Source organism: Gorilla gorilla, chromosome 7 (genome assembly GCF_029281585.2).
Source record: "Gorilla gorilla gorilla isolate KB3781 chromosome 7, NHGRI_mGorGor1-v2.1_pri, whole genome shotgun sequence".
Classification (NCBI taxonomy): domain Eukaryota; kingdom Metazoa; phylum Chordata; class Mammalia; order Primates; family Hominidae; genus Gorilla; species Gorilla gorilla.
The window spans coordinates 11,207,161-11,232,779 of NC_073231.2; the positions used below are offsets into that span (position 1 = coordinate 11,207,161).

The window sequence follows — 25,619 nt, forward strand, 5'->3', positions numbered from 1 at the left end:
GAAGTTCTCTGCTCCAGATTTAGCTGGGAGTGTTGAGGGCTGGGATGTCTAAGCTATGGCAGAGTATCTCCCAAGACAGCCAGCACACGTTCCTTCCTGCTCTGGATGTGTACTCATCAGGAGCTGCAGTCTAGTCCTCCATGCTCTTGAATCTGGGCTGGTTGTGCTTGCTTTGACTGGCAGAATACAGCAGAAGCAATGCTGAGCCAGTTCTGAGCCTGGTTTTATAGAAGACTAGCAGTTTCCAGTTCCTTGCCATTGGAATTCTCAGCTGCTAATTCCTCTCAAGGCTCTTTATGAATCTGAACACCTGCTACCCCATTGCCATCTCTGAGGCCACCCAAGCAAGATCCATTCAGTAGAGATCCCAGTCAGCCTTCAGGCCTGGGATTGAGGATCATACGTAGTTATTCTTGAGACCTTCATTTCTGGGTTGGTTGGTTATGCAGCAACATATGACCAGATCATTAGCTCAGCTCACCTGCAACCACAAAAACCCAAAAGTGGTAGGCTTTGTAGAACAGAACCAGACTCATCACGCGGGTTCCCAACATGCCCATCCTCCAGAGCTGCTGGCAGAAGAGGGCGGCCCATGGCATGGCCAGGTGGCCTGGCTTCATGAAGCCCATGAAGCGAGTGTAGGACACCAGTGCCCAGGAGAGTGAGGACCAGGAAAACAGGGTGCTCACCCCTGCAAGGGAAGCAGAAAGATGTGGTATGCTCTGAAGATTCCGAAGTAACAGTACCTTGTGAAGATTCACTCAAGGCATTTCTTTAAGGGGATGTGTAACCTCTTGTTAAAGCCTGGCTGCACAGAGAGTATCACTAACCCACCACTTTGACCAGTAGGTAACATAACAACTCTATGTCCAAATGCACATGTCTATATTCAGGAAGAAATGGGGATATGCAGGAAATATTTCCACTGCTCAATGTACTAAATGCTCTTCCCAGCAAATGGGCTGGACTCTTCCTTTCTACGCCCTTTAAGAAAAACATCCCAGCTCCTGATCCTCTAAGTCCTCTGTATATAACAAAGCTGATTCTACAAGGCTCTGAACATGGTTCTACCCCAGATGTACTTTGCTGTTTTATCCATATGAAGGAGGTTTAATAAAAGAATGAAAACATCAAATGGTGTCAGGCTCTTTGATAAAGATGGATGGAAGGACAGTGCAGGCATATATGTGAAGCATTTAATTTATGCTTATGCAATTGTGGACACTCAGCAAAGAGGAAGGGAGAGATGAAGATGGAAGGGGAGAGGTGGGGAGGGAGAGAAGTGGGGGAAGGGGAGGGGAGAAAAGGGGATAGCAGGAGGGAGAGGGAGAGGGAAACAAGAAGCAACTGAGAGAAACAGGGAGAGACATAATGAGAATGTGAATGGCCTGAAATGAGTGGGAGCTGGAGACAAATGTTGCTGGGGCCTGAGTTGTTCTCAGTTTCCACATGGCTTTGAAGGTATAAGCCTCTGGCTCTGTTAAGAATTATTATTATTATTATTTTGAGACAGGGTCTCACTGTGTCACCTGGACTGGAATGCAGTGGTGCAATCATGACTCACTGCAGCCTCAAACTCCTGGCCTCAAGTGATGCTACCACCTCAGCCTCTTGAATAGCTGGGACTGCAACTGCATGCCACCATGCCTGGCTAATTTTTGTATTTTTTGGTAGAGATGGGTTTTTGCCCGGCTGGTCTTGAGCTCCTGGGCTCAAGCAATCCACCCACCTCAGCTTCCCAAAGTGCTGGGACTACAGGTGTGAGCCTTGTGCCCGGCCAAGAATTATTCTAATGATTAAAGACACAAGAAAAACATGTGCAGTGAGTTTATGGAAAGGCAGTCTTTCCAAGGCATTTTGAGGATAATTTTGATTATGGGCAATTTCTATCTTATGGGCTGACTTTAGAACATGACCCTTAAGAAAGAAGGGAGCCAACTCTCTGTAAACTCAATGCACCAGCATAAGCCAGTTTTAAGCATCATCTGTGCTAGTGAGCTCAAGGTGCCCTAACGCTCCTAAGCAGAGGAAATCTCGAAGGGAGGGTTTTGCTAAACAGGCTCACGTTCCTGTCCCCCTTCGGCAGTCAGACAGCCTGTGCTCTGTGGTGACATTTACTCACCTGGCACAATATCTGTGAAGTCTGAGGCTAGAAAAACATATGTCTGAAGCAGCAGGTGGGGCCCAGTCTGCAGCAGGGCCTCCAAGAGTCGAAGGGCCGACAGGTCGGCCTCCTGCAGCTGCAGCCAGCCTCGGTGGGGAGCCTCTGGTTCCTTCTGCAGAGCGGTCAGTGCAGCGTCCCAGTGCCTAGGGAACAGCAGAGGGCACGTGACACGGAGCCGGACTGTGGCGAGACTCAATAGGACGAGCTTTCATTTAGAGACATACTACATGCTAAGCAATATCCTATGCCCTTACTAGTCACCTAGAGTTACTAGTTAGGCTGTTGCCAGGCTCTGACTGCAAGCAGAAGACATCAATTCTATGTAAGTTCCCCGAGTCCTGTGGTGCTCAGCCAGGCCACACTCTCCCCGTGTCTGGTACCCCAGTACCTGACCTGGGGGCTCTTTGAGCTGGAGCGGCTGCATGGCAAGGGAACCCAGACTGCCAGTTCTGTGAAGCTCGGCAATCACCCTGACCTGAGTCCCACCCTGGATCCTCTTGGGATGGGAATTCATTTATCGACAGATGTCTGTTGCAAGGTACTGTGTGTTGTCATCTCTTTGAAGGACAAAAAGTAGAAAAAACCCTTGTCCTCATCCTCACAGAATGTAGAAGTCTGTGCTGTGAAAACTGGGGCACATGAAGAGCAGACAGGGAAGAAGAATCTGGAGGCTTTGCTGGGGAGTGGCCAGAGGTCCAGGTGGCTGGAGCACCATGCGGAGCTTGGAGGCTGATGTGGTCCCAGTGAAGTAGATCAGGGCCCTGAACTTCAGGCTATGGGGTTTGGATTTTGCTCTGGAAAAATGAATTTGGCAGAGGTAATATGTACTGTTTGGGGTATGAGATGAATGTGTATGGATTTGTGTGTCTATGTATGTGTATGTGCATGTGCATGTATATGGGTGCACACACGTGGTGTACATGTGCTTGTGTGTGTATGTATCTGCATGTGCATGTATGCATGTGTGTGTGCAAGTGTGCAAAACATATGCATATGTATATAGGCATTATGTGCTTGCATATGTATAGTGTGTATGTTTATATATGTGTGTGCATGAAGGTATATGTGTGTATATTCATGTATGTGTGCAGTGTGTATCTGTAGTGTGTGCAGTGTGAGTGTGTGTGTGTGCACACATGTAGTGTGTGTGTATGAACAGGGTATAGGAACATCAGGAGGAAATAGAGCTAATAGAATACTTCCAGCAGTAATTGGTGAAGGGAGTCCTAGGAATGGAAAGTAGGGAGCAGGTGCAGGAAATAGTGGGGTTGGAGATCAGGATTTGATGACTGAACAGGGGAGATGAGGGAAGTTGCAGTGGCTTTGAGGTTTCAGGCCTAAATGACTTGGAAATGGCAGTGCTACCGACGGAAATAAGCCAGGTGAGGAGTGCTGGATTGGCTACGATATGAATTTCTTCAGCAGTGAGGAATGTGAGGATGGGTGGAGCCCCCGTAAGGAGAGATCTGGATGACCAGTTGTGGTTGAGGGACTGGAAGTGGCCAGAAGAGACTGTGTGAAGACAGCACAGGCCAAGGACAGCACCCTGGGGACTGTTCCCACTAAGGGGCCTGGATACGAAAGGGACACCAGCAAGGGTGGGTGGAGGCCAAGAACCAGGCAGTGGAGAGAGCTGCTGATGTCTGCACTGTGGATTACAGGATGGGGTGGCCCAGGGCCATGGGGACACATCTGCTCACCCAGCCTGGGTGGCCCTCCTAGGCTCTGGGAAAAGGAATCAAGCACTAGAGAAAGAAGTCAGAACATGTCCTTGCTTCAATCTGTTTCCCATGAGCCTATGCCAGACACCTTTACTGGAAACTTCATCTCATGAGTAGAAAGTGGCACAGACCACCTTCCTTACAACCTGAAGATCCACATAGAACCCATGACGACGAAGCCACTCCCCACCACGCCAGCAGGCTCTCAGGCTTTGAATCTCACCTGGAGATGAGATTTCACCACCACCCACCAATTCCTCTCTGGGTCTACCCAGCAGCAGCAACCAGGAGATGACCACAGCCGCCTGCACATGAGACTGCTGCCCAGCAAACCCACTGGATTCTGCTTCCCTGTCTTGTTCAAGTTAAGAACTAGAGGTCACTTCAATTTAGCAACTCCTGAAGCCGAGCTGGATGCATCTCGAAGATCACCTGCAAAACTCCCTGTAGAGACCCCTAAGGCTCTGACTGGCAGGTGACAAGCTGGACCCTGATGGTTGGCAAACATTTCTATGTCCAGAGCAGAAGATTCGGGGACTCCTCTTTGAAATGGCTTTATTCATGGTGCTGAGATCCCAGGACAGATGTCTAAGAAAAACAACTTTCCTTTTTCATGATTTGGAGTCCTGGAGTGAACCCATTTCTTACTGTGTCTTGATTCCTGACATAAACTTAATGTTAAGAAAAACATATGACACTAAAAAATGTAACCATGAGGGCAGGCAGTGGTTTTCTTTTCACTCTCAAATCATTTGTGCCTGACACGGGGTAGTTTCCTCTTCTTGCTCTTCTGGAAAGCTTTGTTTGTTCAATATGCATTTTTCTTGGGCTTTGAGAAGCCCACATGCTACAGACCACTGGAGAAGTAAGAGAAATGAATCACAGCTTTTTGGGAGGCCAAGGCAGGAGGATTACTTGAGCTTGGGAGTTTGAGACCAGCCCTGGTAACATAATGAGACCCCATGTCTACAAAACAAAACAAAAAAAAGAGCTGGGATAGTGGTGGGTGCCCGTAGTCCCAGCTACTCAGGAGGCTGAGGTGGGAGGATCACTTGGGCCCAGAAGGTCAAGGCTGCAAGTGAGCCATAATTATGCCACTGCACTCCAGCCTGGGTGACAGAGCAAGAAGACTCTCGCGAAAAAAAAAAAAAAAGGGAAGAGAAATGAAAGATGTCTTTTAGAAACCTAAGATTCGGTGCGGAAAGAAAACATACAAATGCGAAAAGCTTAAAGAGGAAGAAATGTAAGTATCAAAATGAGTGGCTTGGGTAGTGGCGGAATCAGAGTCACAGGCAGAGAGAATAAGGTGGTCAGGGAATGCTTCCTGGAAGAGGAGGACAGGCAAACTCTGGACAGGTAGATGGTAGGAAGAGCCTAAAGGAGTGTCTGGGGTCCGTGGCACAGGGTACAAGGCACTGAAATGAAGGTCCATGTCTGGGAATAGCAAATATCTGGTGCTTGGTAAGGTGGGGGCCAGGAGAGGCTGAGTTGTGGGGCTACTCTTGTAAGAAACAGAGGACCAGTGGGAAGGTGACTAGCCCGGTTTTCTGAAACGAGCTGTCTCGAACCCATTGCAGAGGGAGAAATTCAGGCTGAGACCCCTGGACAGCCACTAGAGAAGCCGGGGTGAAAGCTGAGGCAGGATGGAGAGCGCGGGGATTTGGTCACTAGATCCTATGAGATGGTGTCAGACATCTGTCCTCACGGTCACTGCATCATTCCAGGTCCTTATCAGCTCTTGCCTGGATTTCTGGCTGCCTGCATGGACCCCGTCCCTCCCAACTCTGTTGCATTTTATTGTCCCTGGTGCCATCTGTCTACAGGATCATTTGCCCATGTTATTCCTTTGCTCAAACCCTTCCAACAGGTCTCCAATGCCTGAGGATAAAATCCAAATTCCTTAATCCAGTAGAAAAGTTTCTTCATGGTCCAGCCCATTTATCTCCTGCCACATTCCTGCCATCTAGGAAATTCTTACCCTTTAGTCGCAAGAAGCTCATCCTAATTTCCCATACTCACCACTTCTGGCACGCATCTATGTCTTTGCATCAGCGGCTGCAGCTTGCTGTGTCGGAAACGCCTGTTCCCTCCCTACATTGATGGAAATCGCAACATCCTTCAAGCCTCACTCGAGGGATCCTGGGGCAGGACTGGGCCTTCCAGGGCTAGGGCTATATTTTATATACTTTTAAATATTAAATCTCCACCCATTTATGCTGAACTTGTCTTACATACCTTTAGAGTTTACCTTAACTTTCCTTTTGAGAACCTTGAACTTTCACTAAAGAAAAATTGCTAAACCAAGATGCATGCTAAGGATGAGACAGGCCTTCTTCTGTCATCTCATGCTGCATTTACAAGTGGATTTGTGGGCTTAAAAAGAAAGACGAAAAAGATGTTGGTAACATACAGTTTAAAGTGGAAGTAAAAAACCTAAGTAGAAGAAAGTAATGGTCTTTGTTTAAATAAGTGGTCACCAATGTCAGGTTCTCTTGAACAGAGTCAGACTTAAAATTAACATAGTATGTATTATTGGGAACGTTAAAAAGAATACACTTATGGCTTAAATCCTTGCCTTTTTATATTTATTTATTTATTTATTTATTTGAGACAGAGTCTCATTCTGTTGCCTAGGTTGGAGTGCAGTGGCGTGATCTCAGCTCACTGTAACCTCTGCTTCCCAGGTTCAAGCGATTCTCATGCTTCAGTCTCCTGAGTAGGTGGCATTACAGGTGTGCGCGACCAAGCCTGGCTAATTTGTCTATTTTTAGTGGAGATGGGGTTTCAACAGTGTTGGCCAGGCTGGTTTAGAACTCCTGGCCTCAAGAGATCAGCCTGCCTCCACCTCCTAAAGCACTGAGATTACAGGTGTGAGCCATCACGCCAGGCCAAATTCTTGCTTTTTTTTTTTTTTTTTTTTTTTTCTTTTTTTTTGAGATGGAGTCTCGCTCTGTCACCCAAGCTGGAGTCCAGTGATGCAATCTCGGCTCATTGCAAGTTCCGCCTACCGGGTTCACGCCATTCTCCTGCCTCAGCCTCCCGAGTAGCTGGGACTACAGGCGCCCGCCACCATGCCCGGCTAATTTTTTGTATTTTTAGTAGAGACGGGGTTTCACCATGTTAGCCAGGCTGGTCTCGATCTCCTGACCTCGTGATCCGCCCGCCTCGGCCTCCCAAAGTGCTGGGATTACAGGAGTGAGCCACCACGCCAGGCCTCAATCCTTGCATTTTTATAAGCAACTTTGTGTTTTACTGGATTGTCAGTTAGCAGATTCTTTTGTATTTTGTTATGAGGACACTCAAAGTGACCTATTCTTAGGCAAGTCAAAATTGTGCCAAATGCAATTGTTTTGGCTCCCCCTACAGGTCTTTTTGCAGAACTGCAATTTGGAAAGCTGGATTGCTTCACTAAAAACACTGCTTCACTCAGCGTTGTCTTTGAACCCTATGTGCTAGTTTCAGGATGAGGCATAGATCCACTGTTGTCTATTTTAACTTTCAAAGCTTTCCTCTATGGAAGTAAATTTCTGTTTTTTGGTTCATGTTTAACCTGAGAAACACTGCAAATCTTGCGGCTTTTATGCTTGCACTGGCTGTTATAAACCTTAGGGCCAAATTGTGACCCGCTTCCGATAGCTGTGCATTCTGGCTCTATCTTGTTTTCTAACATTTCATCTCGATACCTGGCCTTTCTCATTTATTTTCTTTTCCTTTTTGTTCTTTTAAGGATGTGTATTTTTAAAGTCATCTTAACTTCTTTTCAAAACAAGAATAAATATATATGACTAATGGTTTTTCCTAATTTATAATTTTCATGTATCTCTTCACTTATCTATATGATTTCACTAGTATATACCAGATTATTCAAGTTATTTTTTTATATACACCAGAAAATCATGGCATCACTTAAGAAAATTAAGAGTGCATGGGAAAGACAGTGTGGGGTCCACTGTGAAATACCAGCAGCATGAATTTGGACACACCGTGGTCCCCTGGCAGCCCCTATCTCTGAGGAAGGCAGTGGATTCCATGGGGCCTGAGGGTCCACACAGCCTCAGAAGACAGATTTGTCTAACCATTACCCAGGAAGCTTCTCTAAGTGACCACCTGGGCTTACCTCTCTCTTTGGGCTGCCAAACATGGGCTCATGGTAGCTGACTCACTCAACAGGCCTCTGTCCTCAAGGGCTCATGCCTTACGACTGTGTTGGTCAAAGCCAAGTAAGACCCAGAGCCCTTATGGATTGATTACTGGGCTGGGCCGATCAGGGAAGGGGATGACAATGGCAGCTAGGGCACAGGAGAGGCTCTAACCCTACGAGGCCCTCCGAAAGATCCTTCTCTGCCTTCTCCACCATGGAAGGAAGGGCCCTGTCTTTTCAGAGGAACGGCACTGCTTGAACACAAAGGCCGAGCTTTCGGCAAAGTGCCTGTGGCTGCAAATATGCTTTTGGTGCTGTTAGAGGTTTAGGGTCCAACTCTGAGGGTCCAGTGAAACTGAGAGTGGGTGCTTGAAGTCTTTCTCAGAAGCACCCTCTACCTCCTAGCTGAGTTTCTACTCTGGGCGGGACGGCACCATTCCCTGCTCACAATGATGCTCTATGTGGGGCTCATCACTCATTTCAGTGCCTCCGGAGAAAGTGTTGGGAATAGCTTGCAGGCATAAATCCCCAGGACACACAGCAGCATTGGCCACGACCCCTTGAACACCTTTCCAACCCTCAGTGCCTATGATTTAATGAACACTTGAGCTGCAGGGCTTCGTCGCTCTGATCCCTGAATTTTTCTCCCTTAAAAAAAATCCTATGGCCAGGCGCAGTGGCTCACGCCTGTAATCCCAGCACTTTGGGAGGCCAAGGTGGGCGGATCACGAGGTGAGGAGGTCGAGACCATGCTGGCTAACCCAGTGAAACCCTGTTTCTACTAAAAATACAAAAAATTAGCCAGGCATGGTGGCACGTGCCTGTAGTCCCGGCTACTCAACAGGCTGAAGCAGGAGAATCGCTTGAACCCAGGAGGCGGAGGTTGCAGTGAGCCAAGATCACACCACTGCACTCCAGCCTGGGTGACAGAGTGAGACTCCATCTCAAAAAAAAAAAAAAATCCCTATCAACCCAATGGAATTATGAGGCAGCAGCTGACAGCTGAAATGTGCCCTTGATATAAACTCACTGACACATCTCTTCTCATAGCTCCTTGAATCCAGGTTCTCAAAGTAGAAAAAATCAGCCCTCACCTGTTGTGATGGTCTGTGGATCACGGATAAGCCCACCAGGCCCCAGAACTATCCCTGGCTACTTCTTTAGAGAAAAAACTAGCCCTGGCATCCAAATGACTTTTTCCTGAGATGAAGTCTTGAAGCAAATGTCAACAGGCTGGCTTCATTGTCTAGTCTGTGGTTCACTAAACTATGCCACCTTCCTGTTCTAAGGTGACAGGTGTGCAGATGGAACTGCCTTAAGCAAGTTGCTTTATATGGAACTAACGGCTCAACCAACAAATCAAAACAGCAAGACAGGACTTCAACTGAAGACAAGAAAAAGCCTTTCGTAAGGTCACAGCTGCACAGAGAAAGAGCCCCTGAGGTTGGAGATGCTCAACAAAGTGCAGGCTGGTCCCGGGCATGCCAATATCAGAGCAGGGGTTTGTTGTGGCCGCTTTGAACCTCTTCCCAATGCTGAACTTTTATGACCTTGAGGACAGAATCCACATGGACAGAAGATTCCTCTCACTGCACTTGTGCAATTGTGCTCCAGAGGTGAAAGAGGCAGCTGTTCTTACCGCTTCCAAACACCAAGCTGTAGGAGGTGCAGCATCACCAAGGAGCAATGCCCTGGATACCCGTCTGCTCGGAACCACAAGTAGCTCAGGGCCTGGACCAAGAACCCGGGCAGGAGGACAGCAAGGGCCAGCCACCCCCACAGAAGCCGTCCTGTGGTGAAGTAGTAAGCCACGGTGTAAAGGCCTGGGGGAGAAGGGGAAAGGCAAGCAGGTTGTTGGAAGGCTGGAGTGAGACTGGGTACCTGCATTTTAAACAATTGAACATTTTCTGGATGTTATGATGTTCTGACCTCTTAAAATCTTTCTGGCTGGGGAGTGACTGTCCCTCCCAAGGCTAGCAATTATTTCAGCTAGCAAAGGGCCCAGCCAGGAGCTTGCCTTTGACATGCGAACTAAATCTAGCCAGAGCCAGACCTCCCCTACCTGGCCCATACCCCCCGCAGAAGGCAATCTTCTTTTGCCTTAATCATCCCATGGCCCAGAGCCAGGAAACTAGGGACCACCCTTATATCCCAAAGGCACAGAAATTATTCAAAGGGCTAATCTGAAGCTGGTGCTCTGCCCCAGCAAAGGGTCTGGCCTCAACTTCCCCTGGTTCCTGTCTCCTGCCTCCTGACCACCCTGGTGACATTCCCCTGTGGCCCGGCATGGTCTGCCATGTCTCCTGTCCTAGGACCTGTGAGTACAGCAAACTTTGCTTTCCAGAGTCTCTCCTGTGTCTCATCTTGTGGCCACACCTAATTATCTCATTAAAAACAAAACTAAATCACTTCGGGAGGCCGAGGTGGGCAGATCGCTCGACGTCAGGAGTTCAAGACCAGTCTGGGCCTCTCTACTAAAAATACAAAAATGAGCAAGTTTGGTGGCTGCGTGCCTGTAATACCAGCTACTCGGGATGGCTGAGGCACCAGAATGGCTTCAACTCAGGAGGCGGAGTTTGCAGTGAGTTGAGATTGCTCCACTGCATTCCAGCCTGGGCCACAGAGCTGGAATTTTTGTTTTGTCTCAAAACAAAACAAAACAGTAACCAACCAACACAGTGTCCCCATCACCAGCAAGAGTCTCCTAGGAGCAGCCTGGGAGCCAGCAGAGCCTCTGGCAACAGGGACAGGCATTCACTAAATGACATTGTCAGGGCTTTCCAGAGCTGTTGGGCAATATACGACAGGTGCGAAGCGCCTAGCATCTTGTGCATCCTCGAGAACGATGAAACCTCCTCTCCGGTTTGTTTGCTTGTTTGTTTTTGATGGTGGTTACGCAGTGGAGAGAGAATCTGCACTCCCCGGTCAGTAACTCCGCACTACGGAACCGTTAGTCCCTGTGGGGTCACAGCTCGCTCTGTGGGGTCCCTTTTCTCCCACTTTCACATGGGGAACTCCCTGGCCTGGAACTCTGGGCCTCCGCAATACTCCTAGCACGGCCTCCTGAGGGTTGTCTGAGGCTGATCTTGGAGGCGGTGCGCTGGTAGAGGCACCGCACACAGGCATCCTTTCACACAACTGTTACTTAGGTTTTCCAATAGTAAAGTTCTAAGTGGATGAATGAACACAAGCCGCGGATTTTAGGGAAACTGGGAAAACTGCCCTGAGGTACAGCTGCAGACGCTGTAGCTCTAGACCGCGGGGTCCGGGCTCAGGTAGCCCTTAGCGCCCAGGCTGGGTCCGGCTGTCACCACCCCGAGCGTCCTGCGGCAGCCTCCCTTGCACAAAAAGCCTTCGGTGCTGCAGGGCTGGGGAATGCTGACACCCAGTCCGTGCCCAGCTGTAGGGCAAGGGAGGACACCTGGGGTGGGTGCCGACCCCCGCAGGTCCTGTCTCAACCCTTCCAGTCCGGGGCGCGGAGCCAGGGCGCTTGCGCGTCCTCCGTGTGCGTCCTGCTCTGCGCGCCTCGGAAGCAGCTGGACCTGCGGGGACGCCCGCGATTTCAGGGAAAAGTCCCGAGGCGGCGTTCCCAGGGTCCCCCCTCTTCTACCCCAGGGACTCTGCCCGGGAAGAGGCTTCCGCAGGGAGCCCGGCGGAAGTGGGCGGAGACGCTCCTCCCGGCACTGAAGGAGTTACGAGTTCAAACCAGAAGGGCGCGAAAAATGGGGCCATCTTGCTCCGCCGCGGCTGGCGGGCTCTGGGTTCCCCCTGCGACGGAGGTGGCCCCGGAGGGCCGCGTCCCGCCCCGTCCTAAACCCCGAAGCGGAGTCGCCGTCCTACAGGGCCACGTGGATGCGGAGCCCTGTCCCCCGCCCCCGCCACCCCTTCTGCGAGCTGCCTCCAAGTCGCAGGGTCCCCCTGGACGGCCGGGGGTCGGGGGAGAGCCCGGGCGCCCCCAGACTTGCGCTCAGCACATCTTGGCATCGCAGCACTTTGCAAAGCTTGTGATGGAAGGAAGGGCGGATACATCTCCCCTGGTTCTGCGAGGGGATCTTGCATGCGTGGGGCGGGGGGATCGTGCATGGGCGGGAGGAAGTCAAGCACCAGTCGGGGGGCGGGGGACCGAGCATGGGTGGAGGAAAATCATGCATCCTTGGGGGGATGGTGCATGCGTGGGCATCTACTAAGGACGGGAGGACGCGCTCTGCAGGTGGGATGGCCACCACCGTGAGTCACCGGCGCGCAGTGCTGGGCGCAGGCCGGGGCAGTGCCCGCCCGGGCATAGGCAGCCTGTGCGGCTCGCGGAGCCGGGGTGGGGTTGGGGGCTGCAGGGGTGAGCACAGCCTCGGGCTGCCGCACTCACGCGCGCTCTGCTCGGCCGCCTGCAGCAGGGCCGAGAGCCCCAGGAGCCCCGCGTGCATCTTCCGTGCCGACCCCGCAGCCTGCGCCCGCCCCTTCCCCTGCACGCGGCCCCGCGTCGGGGAGGTTTCCGGCCCGGGGCCCAACTGCGGGTGGCATTTCTGCCTAAGCCGTTAGGCGCGAATTGTATGTCTGGTTTATTCGTAGTGGCCAGCAGGGGAGGGAGGGAGGATGCTTGGGGTTTCTGGCTTCCAGGGTGGGTGGGGACGAGGTGGTGGAGTCCAGCTCGGGTCCGGGCTCCTGATAAGGGCAGAAGCGGGTTCTGCGCTGCCCCCAACCCTGTAATCGCCAGGAAAGCGCTTGGTGAGCGTTGGGACTGCGCAGGTTCCTCGGGAGGTGGCTAAACTGGCCACCGCCTCTGGGGCCGCCTAAAGCAAGTCCGTTAACCACCAGTCAGGGAGTAATACTGTGTTTGAGTAAATATATGTAGAGTTGGGTTAGAATCGTTGATTGGGTCTTTTTGAAATCTTACAGTTGTGTGGCCAGAAAACACAGGGCACGTTACCCGGTATCGTGGTTTACACCTCGCTCACAAATCCATCCCAGGCTGTATCCTCATGAAAGCTTTTTCCAGATGTGCTTGAGGGTTAAGATCCCAATGTGCAAGAAGAAAAACTGCACATTGGAAAACCTTCTCTTCGGAGATATCTATATCTATATTTATATATATTTACAGATATGGAGATATATAACACACATATCTGAAAACATTCTGACGTTTTAAAAACGGCAAAACAGACTTTTATTCAGAACCATTTCCTTAGATGTAAGGGACTGCACTGAGGTTTTGCAGCAGGGGAGAGAGATTGGGGTCCGAAAATAATAAGGAAAAGTGGGGATTTATAGCCAAGGAGCAGGGTGGGGGACGGTGGATGGAAAGTCATTGAGAAGGGGACATCAAGTGGGGGTTCTGGCTTCCCTGACCTAACAGGATTCCTGCTGAGGGTGGGCCAAGGTGATCCACATCGGGGATGGGGTTGGGGTGGAGCAGGTGTTGGAATTTGGTCAGATATGGAGGGTATTCAGACACCTGAGGTGGGGAATTGGGATTAAACTGACTTAGCAGGATTCTTGCTAAAACTAGACTCTGCAGGAACAGAGAAAGGAATGCCCAGGTTGGGCCCAGTCGTGCAGAGAGCTCGGAGGAGGCTGTCCAGAGTCTGATCAGGGAGACATTCTTTGTCATTCATGTATATACCCGTATATTGTAATAGGCTGTTCTTGTATGACTATAAAGAAATACCTGAGACTGGGTAATTGATAAGAAAAGAAGTTTGATTGGCTTGCAGTTCTTCAGGATTTACAGGAAGCGTGGTGCTGGCATCTGCTGAGCTTCTAGGAAGGCGTCGGGAGCTTATGCTCATAACGGAAGGTGAAAGGGGAGCAGGCACATCCCATGGCGAAAGCATGTTCAAATTAGCATAAGAAGAAAGAGAACTTGGCCAGGTGCAATGGCTCACGCCTGTAATCCCAGCATTTTCAGAGGCCAAGGCAGGCGGATCACCTGAGGTCAGGAGTTCGAGACCAGCCTGCCCAACATGGCGAAACGCTGTCTCTACTAAAAATACGAAGATTAGCTGGGTGTGGTGGTGGACACCTGTAATCCCAGCTACTCGGGAGGCTGAGACAGGAGAACCGCTTGAACCTGGGAGGTGGAGGTTTCAGTGAGCCGAGATCGTGTCATTGCACTCCAGCCTGGGTGACAGAGGGAGACTCCATCTCAAAAAGAAAAAAAAAAAAAAAGAGAGAGAGAACTTGAATGGTCCAGTGAATGTTAGAGAAATTAAACTGGTAGTCAAAGACTATTCAGGTCTAGGTAGTTTTACAGATTAATTCTGCCAAAGTTTCAATGAACAATTAACTGCTACCTAATATAATTTGCTCCAGGAAACAAAGACCAAACTTTACCCAGCTTATTTTAAAAGACTGCTGTAGTTTTGATTGTAAACAAAGATATACATAGAAAGAAAATTATTTTAATGACAAGCACAGATGCAAAAATCCTAGGTAAAATGATAAATTCAAACTATATTAAAATAGTATTGTATGATAAGGTGGGTTTTACTATGAATTTTCACAACCCAGAAATCCTTTGATGTCACTCCATTATCATTTTGAACAAGAAAAATCATTTTTTTGTCTTTCTTTCTTGAGGCAGAGTCTCACTCTGACATGAGGCTGTAGTGAATAGGCGCAATCTCGGCTCACTGCAACCTCTACCTCGTGGGTTCAAGCCCTGTTCTCACATCTCAGCCTCCCAAGTAACTGGAATTGCAGGTGTGTGCTACCAGACTCAGCTAATTTTTGTGTTTTTAGTAGAGATGGGGTTTCTTCATGTTGGCCAGGCTGGTCTCGAACTCCTGAGCTGAAGTGATCTGCCTGCCTCGGCCTCCCCAAGTGCTAGGATTGAAATAATCAAATTATTTTTCTTGGTTGGGCACAGTAGCTCACAGATAAGAAGACAAGCATGCTCAGTATCACAACTACTGTTTAATATTGTGTTGGAGGGTATACCTAGTTTATAAGGAAACTGAAGGAAATAAGATCATGTAACTAGCAGAAAGGAAGGGTGAGACACTCATCATCTGCAGATGCTTGTCTACCTAGAACAATCAACCTTGTCAAGCTGATAAAATAGTTCAAAAGGCGGCCAGGTGCGGTGGCTCATGCCTGTAATCCCAGCACTTTGGGAGGCCGAGGCGGGTGGATCATGAGATCAGGAGATCGAGACCATCCTGGCTAACATGGTGAAACCCCATCTCTACTAAAAAAAAAAAAAAAAAAAAGAAAAATTAGCTGGGCGTGGTGGTGGGCACCTGTAGTCCCAGCTACTCGAGAGGCTGAGGCAGGAGAATGGCGTGAACCCAGCAGGTGGAGCTTGCAGTGAGCCGAGATCTTGCCACTGCACTCCAGCCTGGGCAACAGAGCGAGACTCCGTCTCAAAAAAAAAAAAAAAGTCCAAAAGGCCTTCTAATATAACTTACAAAAACCAATAGCATTTCTCTGTACACGTACTATACAAAACTGGAAAAATTAAGATAGTTCTAATAGTCAGAATGTCTATAAAGTGCTTAGGAATTGATTTAAAACATACATAAGATTTGTCTGGAGCAGATCATAAAACTCTAATAAAGAACATAAGAAATGATCTGAGTAGATATATTCTTGTTTTTGATTCAAACAACTTAATAAAGTTGTCAATTCCTCCTTAATTAATCTATACATTCAGTGGAAACATTAAAAATTCCAGCATGATCTTTATGAAACTTGATAGACTTACTCTAAAATGTGAATGAAGAGAAGAGGTCCACAAAGTAGCCGACTTTGTAAAGAAGGATAAAGAGGGATTTGTACCCTTCTAGATATTAATATATATCAAGAAAAGTCATGTTTATAGAACATTACGGTATTGGCACAGAACAGACAAAAAATCTATAGAATGCAGTGGAGAGCTCAGAAGCTGACCTACATATACAAAGAACTTAAAATATATGACCAATAGCGGCACCACAAATCAACGGAGAAATACAAATTGTTTAGTGAATGTGTGATAAAATGAGCTCATTAGATCCCAACAGTAAAAGTAGATCTCCACCTAGCGCATGCCCACAGGTGGACGCCACGTGGAGTAAAGACCTACATATGAAAGATAAGACTTTAACAGAAAGAAGTATAAAAAAAAGCAGAATATTTTTATGACTTAGTAATGGAGAAGGATGTCTTAAACAACACCTCAAAACACAAACCACAAGGGAAAAATGGATTGCATTTTTTTGTGTGTAACAACTGAAGCCTTCTGTTTAGTGAAGGACCTTGTGAACGTTAACGGACAGAAGTTAGATACAGTGGGAGAAGTGTTTTGCAATGTCTCAAACTGACAAGTCATTAATATATGAAATATACAAGTAACTCCTATATTTCAACAAAAACGAGGAGGCAGCAACCTCAGTAAAAAAGGGGAAAAGGCAATTTATGGAAGAGAAAAACCCGAAAAGGCCTAATTTACTGAAGAAAATGTTTCCAAACTGAAGATAATTTAAGTGATGCTTAAACCTATCAATATTTTAAAAAATGCAAAGTGAATGACATCACTTTATTTATTTATTAGACAAGATCTTGCCCTGCCATCCAGACTGGAGTGCAATGGCGCGATCTCAGCTCACTGCAACCTCCACCTCCCGGGTTCAAGCGATTCTCCTTCCTCAGTCTTATGAGTAGTTGGGATTACAGGCACGTGCCACTGTGCCTGGGTAATTTTTTTATTTTTAGTAGAGACAGGGTTTCCCTATGTTGGCCAGGCTGGTCTTGAATTCCTGACCTCAAGTGATCTGTCTGCCTCCATCTCCCAAAGTGCTGGGATTACAGGCGTGATCCACCACTCCCGGCCTGACATCACAGTACTTCTTTAGATTGGCAAAAATTACAAATTGGGTGATGCCTAGCCTCAGTAGAAACATAAGGTCCCAGGCTCCAGGGACCTCTGGCACTGCTGCTGTGATTAGAGCAGTTCAGGTTAAGTGTGGTACAGTCTGATTAAAAATCAGAAGCAGCATCTTCATAATTAAGGCAATTCTTATTTTAATGTTGGGCATACATTTTCTAGTCTTTATCTGTCTATCTTTTCTGTTACATTAATGAAATAAGAATGAGCCTTGAAGTTAATATTCTGCATTTTACACTCAATGTATCAGGAATACATTCAAATATTGGTATAGTACTTATTATTGTCAGCAAATCCTACACAGCTGAAGATTTTATTTGTTTACCTATTTTTGTAGTGTTGATACCACTGCAACAACCATTTGGGGAACATAGTTCCTCCACTGTCCTCTGCTGGAATGTTTACTTTTAGATAAATTTCCAGGAGTACGTTATGAGAAATGAGAGTAAACGGAATGTTTTGGCTCTATAAATTTGTAGCAATAGTTGAAGGAGTTGATGTGGAAGATACTGGTGTCTTCTGTTGTCGCTAACCCTGGGATGATCCACGAGCCAGTCGGGCCACCCAACTTCTTAAGCATCCCTCTTCTAGTGCGTAGGAGAAAGCCATGATTGCCAAGGCTCTTCTTGCCCCCTCCTCCAAGCCATGTAAACAAATCGTCCCTCAAGCCCATCCGGACCCTGTAATGCCATGGCTTGTTTGCACCTGCATAGATAGCAGATCATGAGAGTGTGCACAGCATATAATGCCTTCTCAGTGCATGTTGGGTGTATGAATAAATAAGTGAATAAACAAGTAAGTGAATGAATGAAAGCAAGCAGCCAGGAAGCGCTGCAGCTCAGTCTAGTCTTTTCCCAGGGCAAACACCCAGTAGGTGGCGCTGTTGCACCGGCGGTTGCAAACCCTCAGAGCCCGTTTAAACAGAGCTCTCTGACTCTGGGACAGAGGAAGTGGAAAACCTGTGTGTCTTCGAATCACGTCATTTGGTTTGAAGATGATTTAATGCGAAAATAAATGTATTTTAACGTCATTAAAATAATCCTTAGTACTTGAAAATCTCAGCTAGCTTCTGAATGCTTTGGGAATACTTTCTCCATAGTTACTGCACACAAGCCCGTGGGGTGGGCAGGGCAGGTATTTGCTCTCTGAGATCCAGAGAGGGCAGTTTCTCGGCTGGTAGAGGCAGAGCTGGATGCAGAGCCAGGCACAGAGCCAAGGCGTGTCTGACCCCAGTCCAGCGGAATCTCCTGCAAGCCGCAGTGTTTCCAGAGGCGCACTTCAGTGTGTGGAGTGAAAGGAGAGTCTCCGGACATGAGAAGAGCTGCTCTGAGCAGTGTGGTGGCACGTTTTTGTTTCCTTTCTCTTTCTCCTCCTGGGGCTAGGCAGACACCAGGCACAAAGAAGGAAATAGGCCTTCTGTGAGTGCAGTAGCAATCAATAAAGAAGAAGCCCAGAGCGGCCATCCCTCTTCTGTCTGCCGTGATGCTCTGGCCCAGGTGTCCCTGGGGCTGCCCTCCCCAGGGCCTGTGTGTTGCATATATGGGGTGGGGTGAGGGCAGCTGGAATTGAGGTGGGGACCCTGCAATTGTGAGGGGCTGCGGGGCAGAGGTGGGCGGCTCTCGCAGGCCTCTTCCTGGACACTTGCACCCCCTCATCCTGCTCTCTTTTGCTTCCTGCACTTACATCATCTCATTTGTTTATTTTCTCATTGTCCGTCTCCCTCTACAGGAGCACTGGAGGAGGGGGACTTCATCTGACTTGTTCACGACTGTCTCCCAGGACCTGGCACAGAGGGAGCACTCAATAACACCGATGGGCTGAAGGCGTGAATGGATCTGGGGACTAGAGTGATGGTTATTTGGCAGACAGCATGCCCCGCCTGGGCAGTAGCCGTGAAGACTCTTCTTTTCCTCTCCTCACCTGCACTCTTTAGGATTGAACAGCATTGGTTCAATGCATATTCTGGGAGCACAGAGAGAAAAGGGATGAAGTTCCACCATTATGAAAAAGGGGCTCCTGTAAGCCAGGTGAAGAAGGGGCAAGGCCCTTCCTGGTCAGCAGGAATAAGGCAGTTGTTTGTGGGAGAGCATGCGAGGAGGGCGAGCGCTGGGGGAGATGGAGCAGGAACATTTGGTTGGGGCTCTGAGGCACTGTTCTGCTTGGGGAGTGTGTGGGCAAAGGCAAGGGCTGCGCAGGAGGGATTTAGCTAAAGCCATAAAGCTGGAAGAGGGTTTGGGGAATGGCTTTGAAGTTACATTTGTTTTGCAAGTTCTTTGTTTTTATTAATATTTGCATGCTATTTGGGTAGCTGTAGGGAGTAGGTTTTTGGGGAGGTAAAGTGCACTCTTTCACCCCTCCTTCAGTCCTACTAATGCCCCTAGATACACAATCACCTCAAGTGACTTTCACGTCACCAGGAATGGGCAAAGTCTAGATTTTGGAACAGAAAATATTTTAGGTCCCCGTCCCTCTCTGTAACCAATAACCAATGCCATATAAATGGAAAAGTATAAAGAAGTCCAGAAATTCTTATTTTCCCCTCAACGACTAGTCACACATGACATTTTAAAACTAATACTTCACTGGCATCAGAGCTCCTGGGCTGTGCTTGATCAAACAATTGGGATCTGGCTCTGAAGCACATCCTTGATCCGTACGGATTTTTGTCAGAGAATCTTCTGCTTGAAAGGCAGTGTTCGGGGTCTTCCAAGGCACACTGAACTACGTTAAGCCCCTCATACACACACAAAATACGTAAGGCAGAAGGAACCTGGATACTCTTTGTGGTTGATGGCGAGGCGGGCCACCATTGTGGCCCTGAATCCCCCCCTGAATCAGACCCTTTGTGATCTGACTCTGCAGCTCTTTCCATCTGCAGTGGTGTCTGTTTCCCCAGCTCAGGAATCTAGTTGGCCTTTTGACTTGTTTTGACCAATAACAGCAGCAGAAGGGGCCAGTTATGAAGCTAGGCCTCAGGACACCTTGCACGTGGCTCTACAATTCACATTGCCTTGGCAGCAGCCAGCCCCTAGTGGACCTGGAAGCTAACTGCAGATGCAGGGGTAAGCCCGGTGGGAAGGGCTGAATTGTGTGCACCCGAATTCCTATGTGGAAGTCCTAACTCCCAGGGCCTCAGAATGTAACCATATTTGGAAATAGGGTCTGTGCGTAGGTTATTAAGTTAAAATGAGGCCTTTAAGGTGGCCCCGATTCAGTAGGACTGGGGTCCTTACAAGAAAAGGAAATTTGGATACTGACACACATATGCACAAAGGGACGAACACACAAAGATACAGGAAGAAGACGGCCATCTAGGAACCAAATCAACCCTGCCCATAACCGGATGTCAGACTTCCAGCTTCTGGGACTGAGAGAAGTAACCTGAGGTTACTCCTCACGCACACACGGTATTCCTTCCTTCTCTGCGTCTAGATACGTGTCTCTCCCAAATAAGCATCGTAATCGCCATTCCTAAATCCAGCACCTGGTCATTTGTTTATTTTCAAGAGGTAATACGGTAGAATCTTTAGAGCTAAAGTGAGCGTTCTATTTCGCTCTCCAGGTTTCCTGTGCTCAGGTGATCTTCAGCCCGTCACAGGCCCTGGCTGCATTTCTTTCTTCCACTGTAACAGGAACCAACGGGGATCTGCTGTATTGTGCAAGAAAATATACATTGGCCGCCATTCTGGAAGCACTCAGGGGTTTCCGAAGGCATTGGCCATCGCCTGTGGGGAGGGAAGTATATTTCAGCTCCTCAGCTGAGAATGGTATTCCCTATGAAGCCCGCGCTGTGGTCTGTGTCAATCTGTGCCACGCTGTCAGTGGTTCTTGGCTTGCAGGACAGCCTCAACTCTAAAAATGCCAGATTCCATATTATCTGCCCCAAATGCTGACTCTTAGCTCCCTCTTGCACCCCAGCTTCCAGTCCCTGCCAAAGAGATAGAATGGGGTAGAGATTCCATAACAGGAATCTCTGCAACCTTCTATGAGTGTGAAGACAAGCCAGAGCACAGCCCCTACTTGCCCTGGGCATAGAAGGGCAGGAGGCACTGGGCAGAAAGAGTGGACAGGACTCGGGGGACTGGGACCCCATAGGCCACTGAGCTACATCCACGGCCTCAGGAGGCCGGCATGGTGGGCCGGCTTGGTGGAAGAGGAGGCAGAGAATACAGAAAACAGAAGCCGGAAAGCAACAGCAACAGAAACACCGCCAGTACCTCCAATGTCTGTGGTGCTTTAAGAGGCTCTGCCTGAGCCTAGCCTCAGGTGTCATCAATGAAACCCTCTGTGCCACGTGGGGTTTTTATTCCTGTTTTACAGAGACAGGGTTGAATTTGAGGACAACTCAGTGACTCGCAGGAAGGCCCACTGCGAGTGAGTGTCAGAGCTGGGAACCACACACTGTACTTTGGCTCCTAGGCCGAGCCCTCTTCTGTATCCTGCACTTTCTCGCAGGCTGAGCCCTCTTCTGTATCCTGCACTTTCTTCCAGGCCGAGAAATGAATCAGGTGGGAAATGAGCCCTGGGGACAGGTGCCTCCTATGAGGCAGTTATCTGCAAGGCCTATTTCTAGCGCTAACCATATCTGCTGTCCTGAAAGCCTGGCTCATTCCTTTCACTGTCTCCCTGGTAAGTCGGTTCTTGTTCCAGGGAAGCAACCCTCAGTCTAAAGAGATCCTGGAGGATGTCTCAGTAAGTTAAAAAAATATATAAGCATTTTCCTTGAGTCTGTATTATTTTGATCTTCTCCCTAATGCTCAGATTTATTACTTATTTCTAGACCCTGAGCCGTTGTCAAAACACAGCTTAATCCCCATTCCCTGGGTCCGAGACCCTGCAGCCCCCACGCTGCCCGGTTTCGGGTCTTACCTGGCGCAACCTGACCAAGAAGAACGCGGAAGGCCAGGAGCCAAAAACAGAGACTCCTGATGGGTAACAGAAGGAAAAGGTATGTGCCCTGCTGAGACCACGAGGCTCGCTGGAAGAGCCTCTGTTTATACTGCTTCTGGCTGCTTACACAACAGATCTGGAGATGTTGCCTGTTATGAGACTTAATTATAGAGAATGATTCTTTTTTTTAAAATTTTTTATTATACTTTAAGTTTTAGGGTACATGTGCACAGTGTGCAGGTTAGTTACATATGTATACATGTGCCATGTTGGTGTGCTGCACCCATTAACTCGTCATTTAACATTAGGTATATCTCCTAATGCTATCTCTCCCCCCTCCCCCCACCCCACAACACTCCCCGAATGTGATGTTCCCCTTCCTGTGTCCATGTGTTCTCATTGTTCAATTCCCACCTATGAGTGAGAACATGTGGTGTTTGGTTTTTTGTCCTTGCCATAGTTTGCTGAGAATGATGGTTTCCAGTTTCATCCATGTCCCTACAAAGGACATGAACTCTTAATTTTTTATGGCTGCATAGTATTCCATGGTGTATATGTGCCACATTTTCTTAATCCAGTCTATCGTTGTTGAACATTTGGGTTGGTTCCAAGTCTTTGCTATTGTGAATAGTGCCGCAATAAACATAACGTGTGCATGTGTCTTTATAGCAGCATGATTTATAATCCTTTGGGTATATACCCAGTAATGGGATGGCTGGGTCAAGTGGTATTTCTAGTTCTAGATCCCTGAGGAATCGCCACACTGACTTCCACAATGGTTGAACTAGTTTACAGTCCCACCAACAGTGTAAAAGTGTTCCTACTTCTCCACATCCTCTCCAGCACCTGTTGTTTCCTGACTTTTTAATGATTGCCATTCTGACTGGTGTGAGATGGTATCTCATTGTGGTTTTGATTTGCATTTCTCTGATGGCCAGTGATGATGAGCATTTTTTCATGTGTTTTTTGGCTGCATAAATGTCTTCTTTTGAGAAGTGTCTGTTCATATCCTTTGCCCACTTTTTGATGGGGTTGTTTGTTTTTTTCTTGTAAATTTGTTTGGGTTCATTGTAGATTCCGGATATTAGCCCTTTGTCAGAAGCGTAGGTTGCGAAAATTTTCTCCCATTCTCTAGGTTGCCTGTTCACTCTGACGGTAGTTTCTTTTGCTGTGCATAAGCTCTTTAGTTTAATTAAATCCCATTTGTCAATTTTGGCTTCTGTTGCCATTGCTTTTGGTGTTTTAGACATGAAGTCCTTGCCCATGCCTATGTCCTGAATGGTATTGCCTAGGTTTTCTTCTAGGGTTTTTATGGTTTTAGGTCTAACATGTAAGTCTTTAATCCATCTTGAATCAATTTTTGTATAAGGTGTAAGGAAGGGATCCAGTTTCAGCTTTCTCCATATGGCTAGCCAGTTTTCCCAGCACCATTTATTAAATAGGGAATGATTTCCCCATTGCTTGTTTTTGTCAGGTTTGTCAAAGATCAGATGGTTGTAGATATGCAGCATTATTTCTGAGGGCTCTGTTCTGTTCCATTGATCTATATCTCTGTTTTGGTACCAGTACCATGCTGTTTTGGTTACTGTAGCCTTGTAGTATAGTTTGAAGTCAGGTAGTGTGATGCCTCCAGCTTTGTTCTTTTGGCTTAGGATTGACTTGGTGATTCGGGCTCTTTTTTGGTTCCACATGAACTTTAAAGTAGTTTTTTCCAATTCTGTGAAGAAAGTCATTGGTAGCTTGATGGGGATGGCATTGAATGTATAAATGACCTTGGGCAGTATGGCCATTTTCACGATATTGATTCTTCCTACCCATGAGCATGGAATGTTCTTCCATTTGTTTGTATCCTCTTTTATTTCATTGAGCAGTGGTTTGTAGTTCTCCTTGAAGAGGTCCTTCACATCCCTTGTAAGTTGGATTCCTAGGTATTTTATTCTCTTTGAAGCAACTGTGAATGGGAGTTCACTCATGATTTGGCTCTCTGTTTGTCTGTTGTTGGTGTATAAGAATGCTTGTGATTTTTGTACATGGATTTTCTATCCTGAGACTTTGCTGAAGTTGCTTATCAGCTTAAGGAGATTTTGGGCTGAGACAATGGGGTTTTCTAGATATACAATCATGTCATCTGCAAACAGGGACAATTTGACTTCCTCTTTTCCTAATTGAATGCCCTTTATTTCCTTCTCCTGCCTAATTGCCCTGGCTGGAGCTTCCAACCCTATGTTGAATAGGAGTGGTGAGAGAGGGCATCCCTGTCTTGTGCCAGTTTTGAAAGGGAATGCTTCCAGTTTTTGTCCATTCAGTATGATATTGGCTGTGGGTTTGTCAGAGATAGCTCTTATTATTTTGAGATACGTCCCATCAATACCTAATTTATTGAGAGTTTTTAGCATGAAAGGTTGTTGAATTTTGTCAAAGGCCTTTTCTGCATCTATTGAGATAATCATGTGGTTTTTGTCTTTGGTTCTGTTTATATGCTGGATTACATTTATTGATTTGCATATGTTGAACCAGCCTTGCATCCAGGGATGAAGCCCACTTGATCATGGTGGATAAGATTTTGATGTGCTGCTGGATTCGGTTTGCCAGTATTGTATTGAGGATTTTTGCATCAATGTTCATCAAGGATATTGGTCTAAAATTCTCTTTTTTGGCTGTGTCTCTGCCAGGCTTTGGTATCAGGATGATATTGGCCTCATAAAATGAGTTAGGGAGGATTCCCTCTTTTTCTATTGTTTGGAATAGTTTCAGAAGGAATGGTACCATCTCCTCCTTGTACCTCTGGTAGAATTCGGCTTTGAAACCATCTGGTCCTGGACTTTTTTTGGTTGGTAAGCTATTGATTATTGCCACAATTTCAGAGCCTGTTATTGGTCTACTCAGAGATTCAACTTCTTCCTGGTTTAGCCTTGGGAGGGTGTATGTGTCGAGGAATTTATCCATTTCTTCTAGATTTTCTGGTTTATTTGCATAGAGTTGTTTGTAGTATTCTCTGATGGTAGTTTGTATTTCTGTGGGATCGGTGGTGATATCCCCTTTATCATTTTTTATTGCATCTATTTGATTCTTCTCTCTTTTCTTCTTTATTAGTTTTGCTAGTGGTCTATCAATTTTGTTGATCTTTTCAAAAAACCAGCTCCTGGATTCATTAATTTTTTGAAGGGTTTTTGTGTCTCTATTTCCTTCAGTTCTGCTCTGATTTTAGTTATTTCTTGCCTTCTGCTAACTTTTGAATGTGTTTGCTCTTACTTTTCTAGTTCTTTTAATTGTGATGTTAGGGTGTCAATTTTGGATCTTTCCTGCTTTCTCTTGTGGGCATTTAGTGCTATAAATTTCCCTCTACACACTGCTTCAAATGCATCCCAGAGATTCTGGTATGTTGTGTCTTTGTTCTTGTTGGTTTCAAAGAACATCTTTATTTCTGCCTTCATTTCGTTATGTACCCAGTAGTCCTTCAAGAGCAGGTTGTTCAGTTTCCATGTAGTTGAGCGGTTTTGAGTGAGTTTCTTAATCCTGAGTTCTAGCTTGATTGCAGTGTGGTCTGAGAGACAGTTTGTTATAATTTGTGTTCTTTTACATTTGCTGAGGAGTGCTTTACTTCCAACTATGTGGTCAATTTTGGAATAGGTGTGGTGTGGTGCTGAAAAGAATGTATATTCTGTTGATTTGGGGTGGAGAGTTCTGTAGATGTCTATTAGGTCCGCTTGGTGCAGAGCTGAGTTCAATTCCTGGGTATCCTTGTTAACTTTCTGTCTCGTTGATCTGTCTAATGTTGACAGTGGGGTGTTAAAGTCTCCCATTATTATTGTGTGGGAGTCTAAGTCTCTTTGTAGGTCACTC

General features: G+C 47.2%; 1 protein-coding gene and 1 long non-coding RNA gene across 2 annotated transcripts in view; one reads left to right on the forward strand and one right to left on the reverse strand.

The window, feature by feature from the left end:
* XKR5 (XK related 5) overlaps positions 1 to 12,499 on the reverse strand; it is a 27,247-nt gene extending 14,748 nt beyond the window's left edge. The window contains exons 1-4 of the mRNA XM_004046587.5: positions 12,390 to 12,499; positions 9,666 to 9,849; positions 2,123 to 2,307; positions 482 to 691 (exon numbers count right to left, since the gene is read on the reverse strand). Coding sequence (XP_004046635.3) covers positions 482 to 691; positions 2,123 to 2,307; positions 9,666 to 9,849; positions 12,390 to 12,447 — 637 coding nt within the window. The 5' untranslated portion in view covers positions 12,448 to 12,499. The remainder of the gene's footprint in view (positions 1 to 481; positions 692 to 2,122; positions 2,308 to 9,665; positions 9,850 to 12,389) is intronic.
* Positions 12,466 to 19,400, forward strand: LOC134759055 (uncharacterized). Its single transcript, XR_010134913.1, has 2 exons — positions 12,466 to 12,571; positions 18,615 to 19,400. It is a non-coding gene; the product is annotated as an uncharacterized lncRNA (long non-coding RNA).
* The last annotated feature ends 6,219 nt before the right edge of the window (positions 19,401 to 25,619 follow it).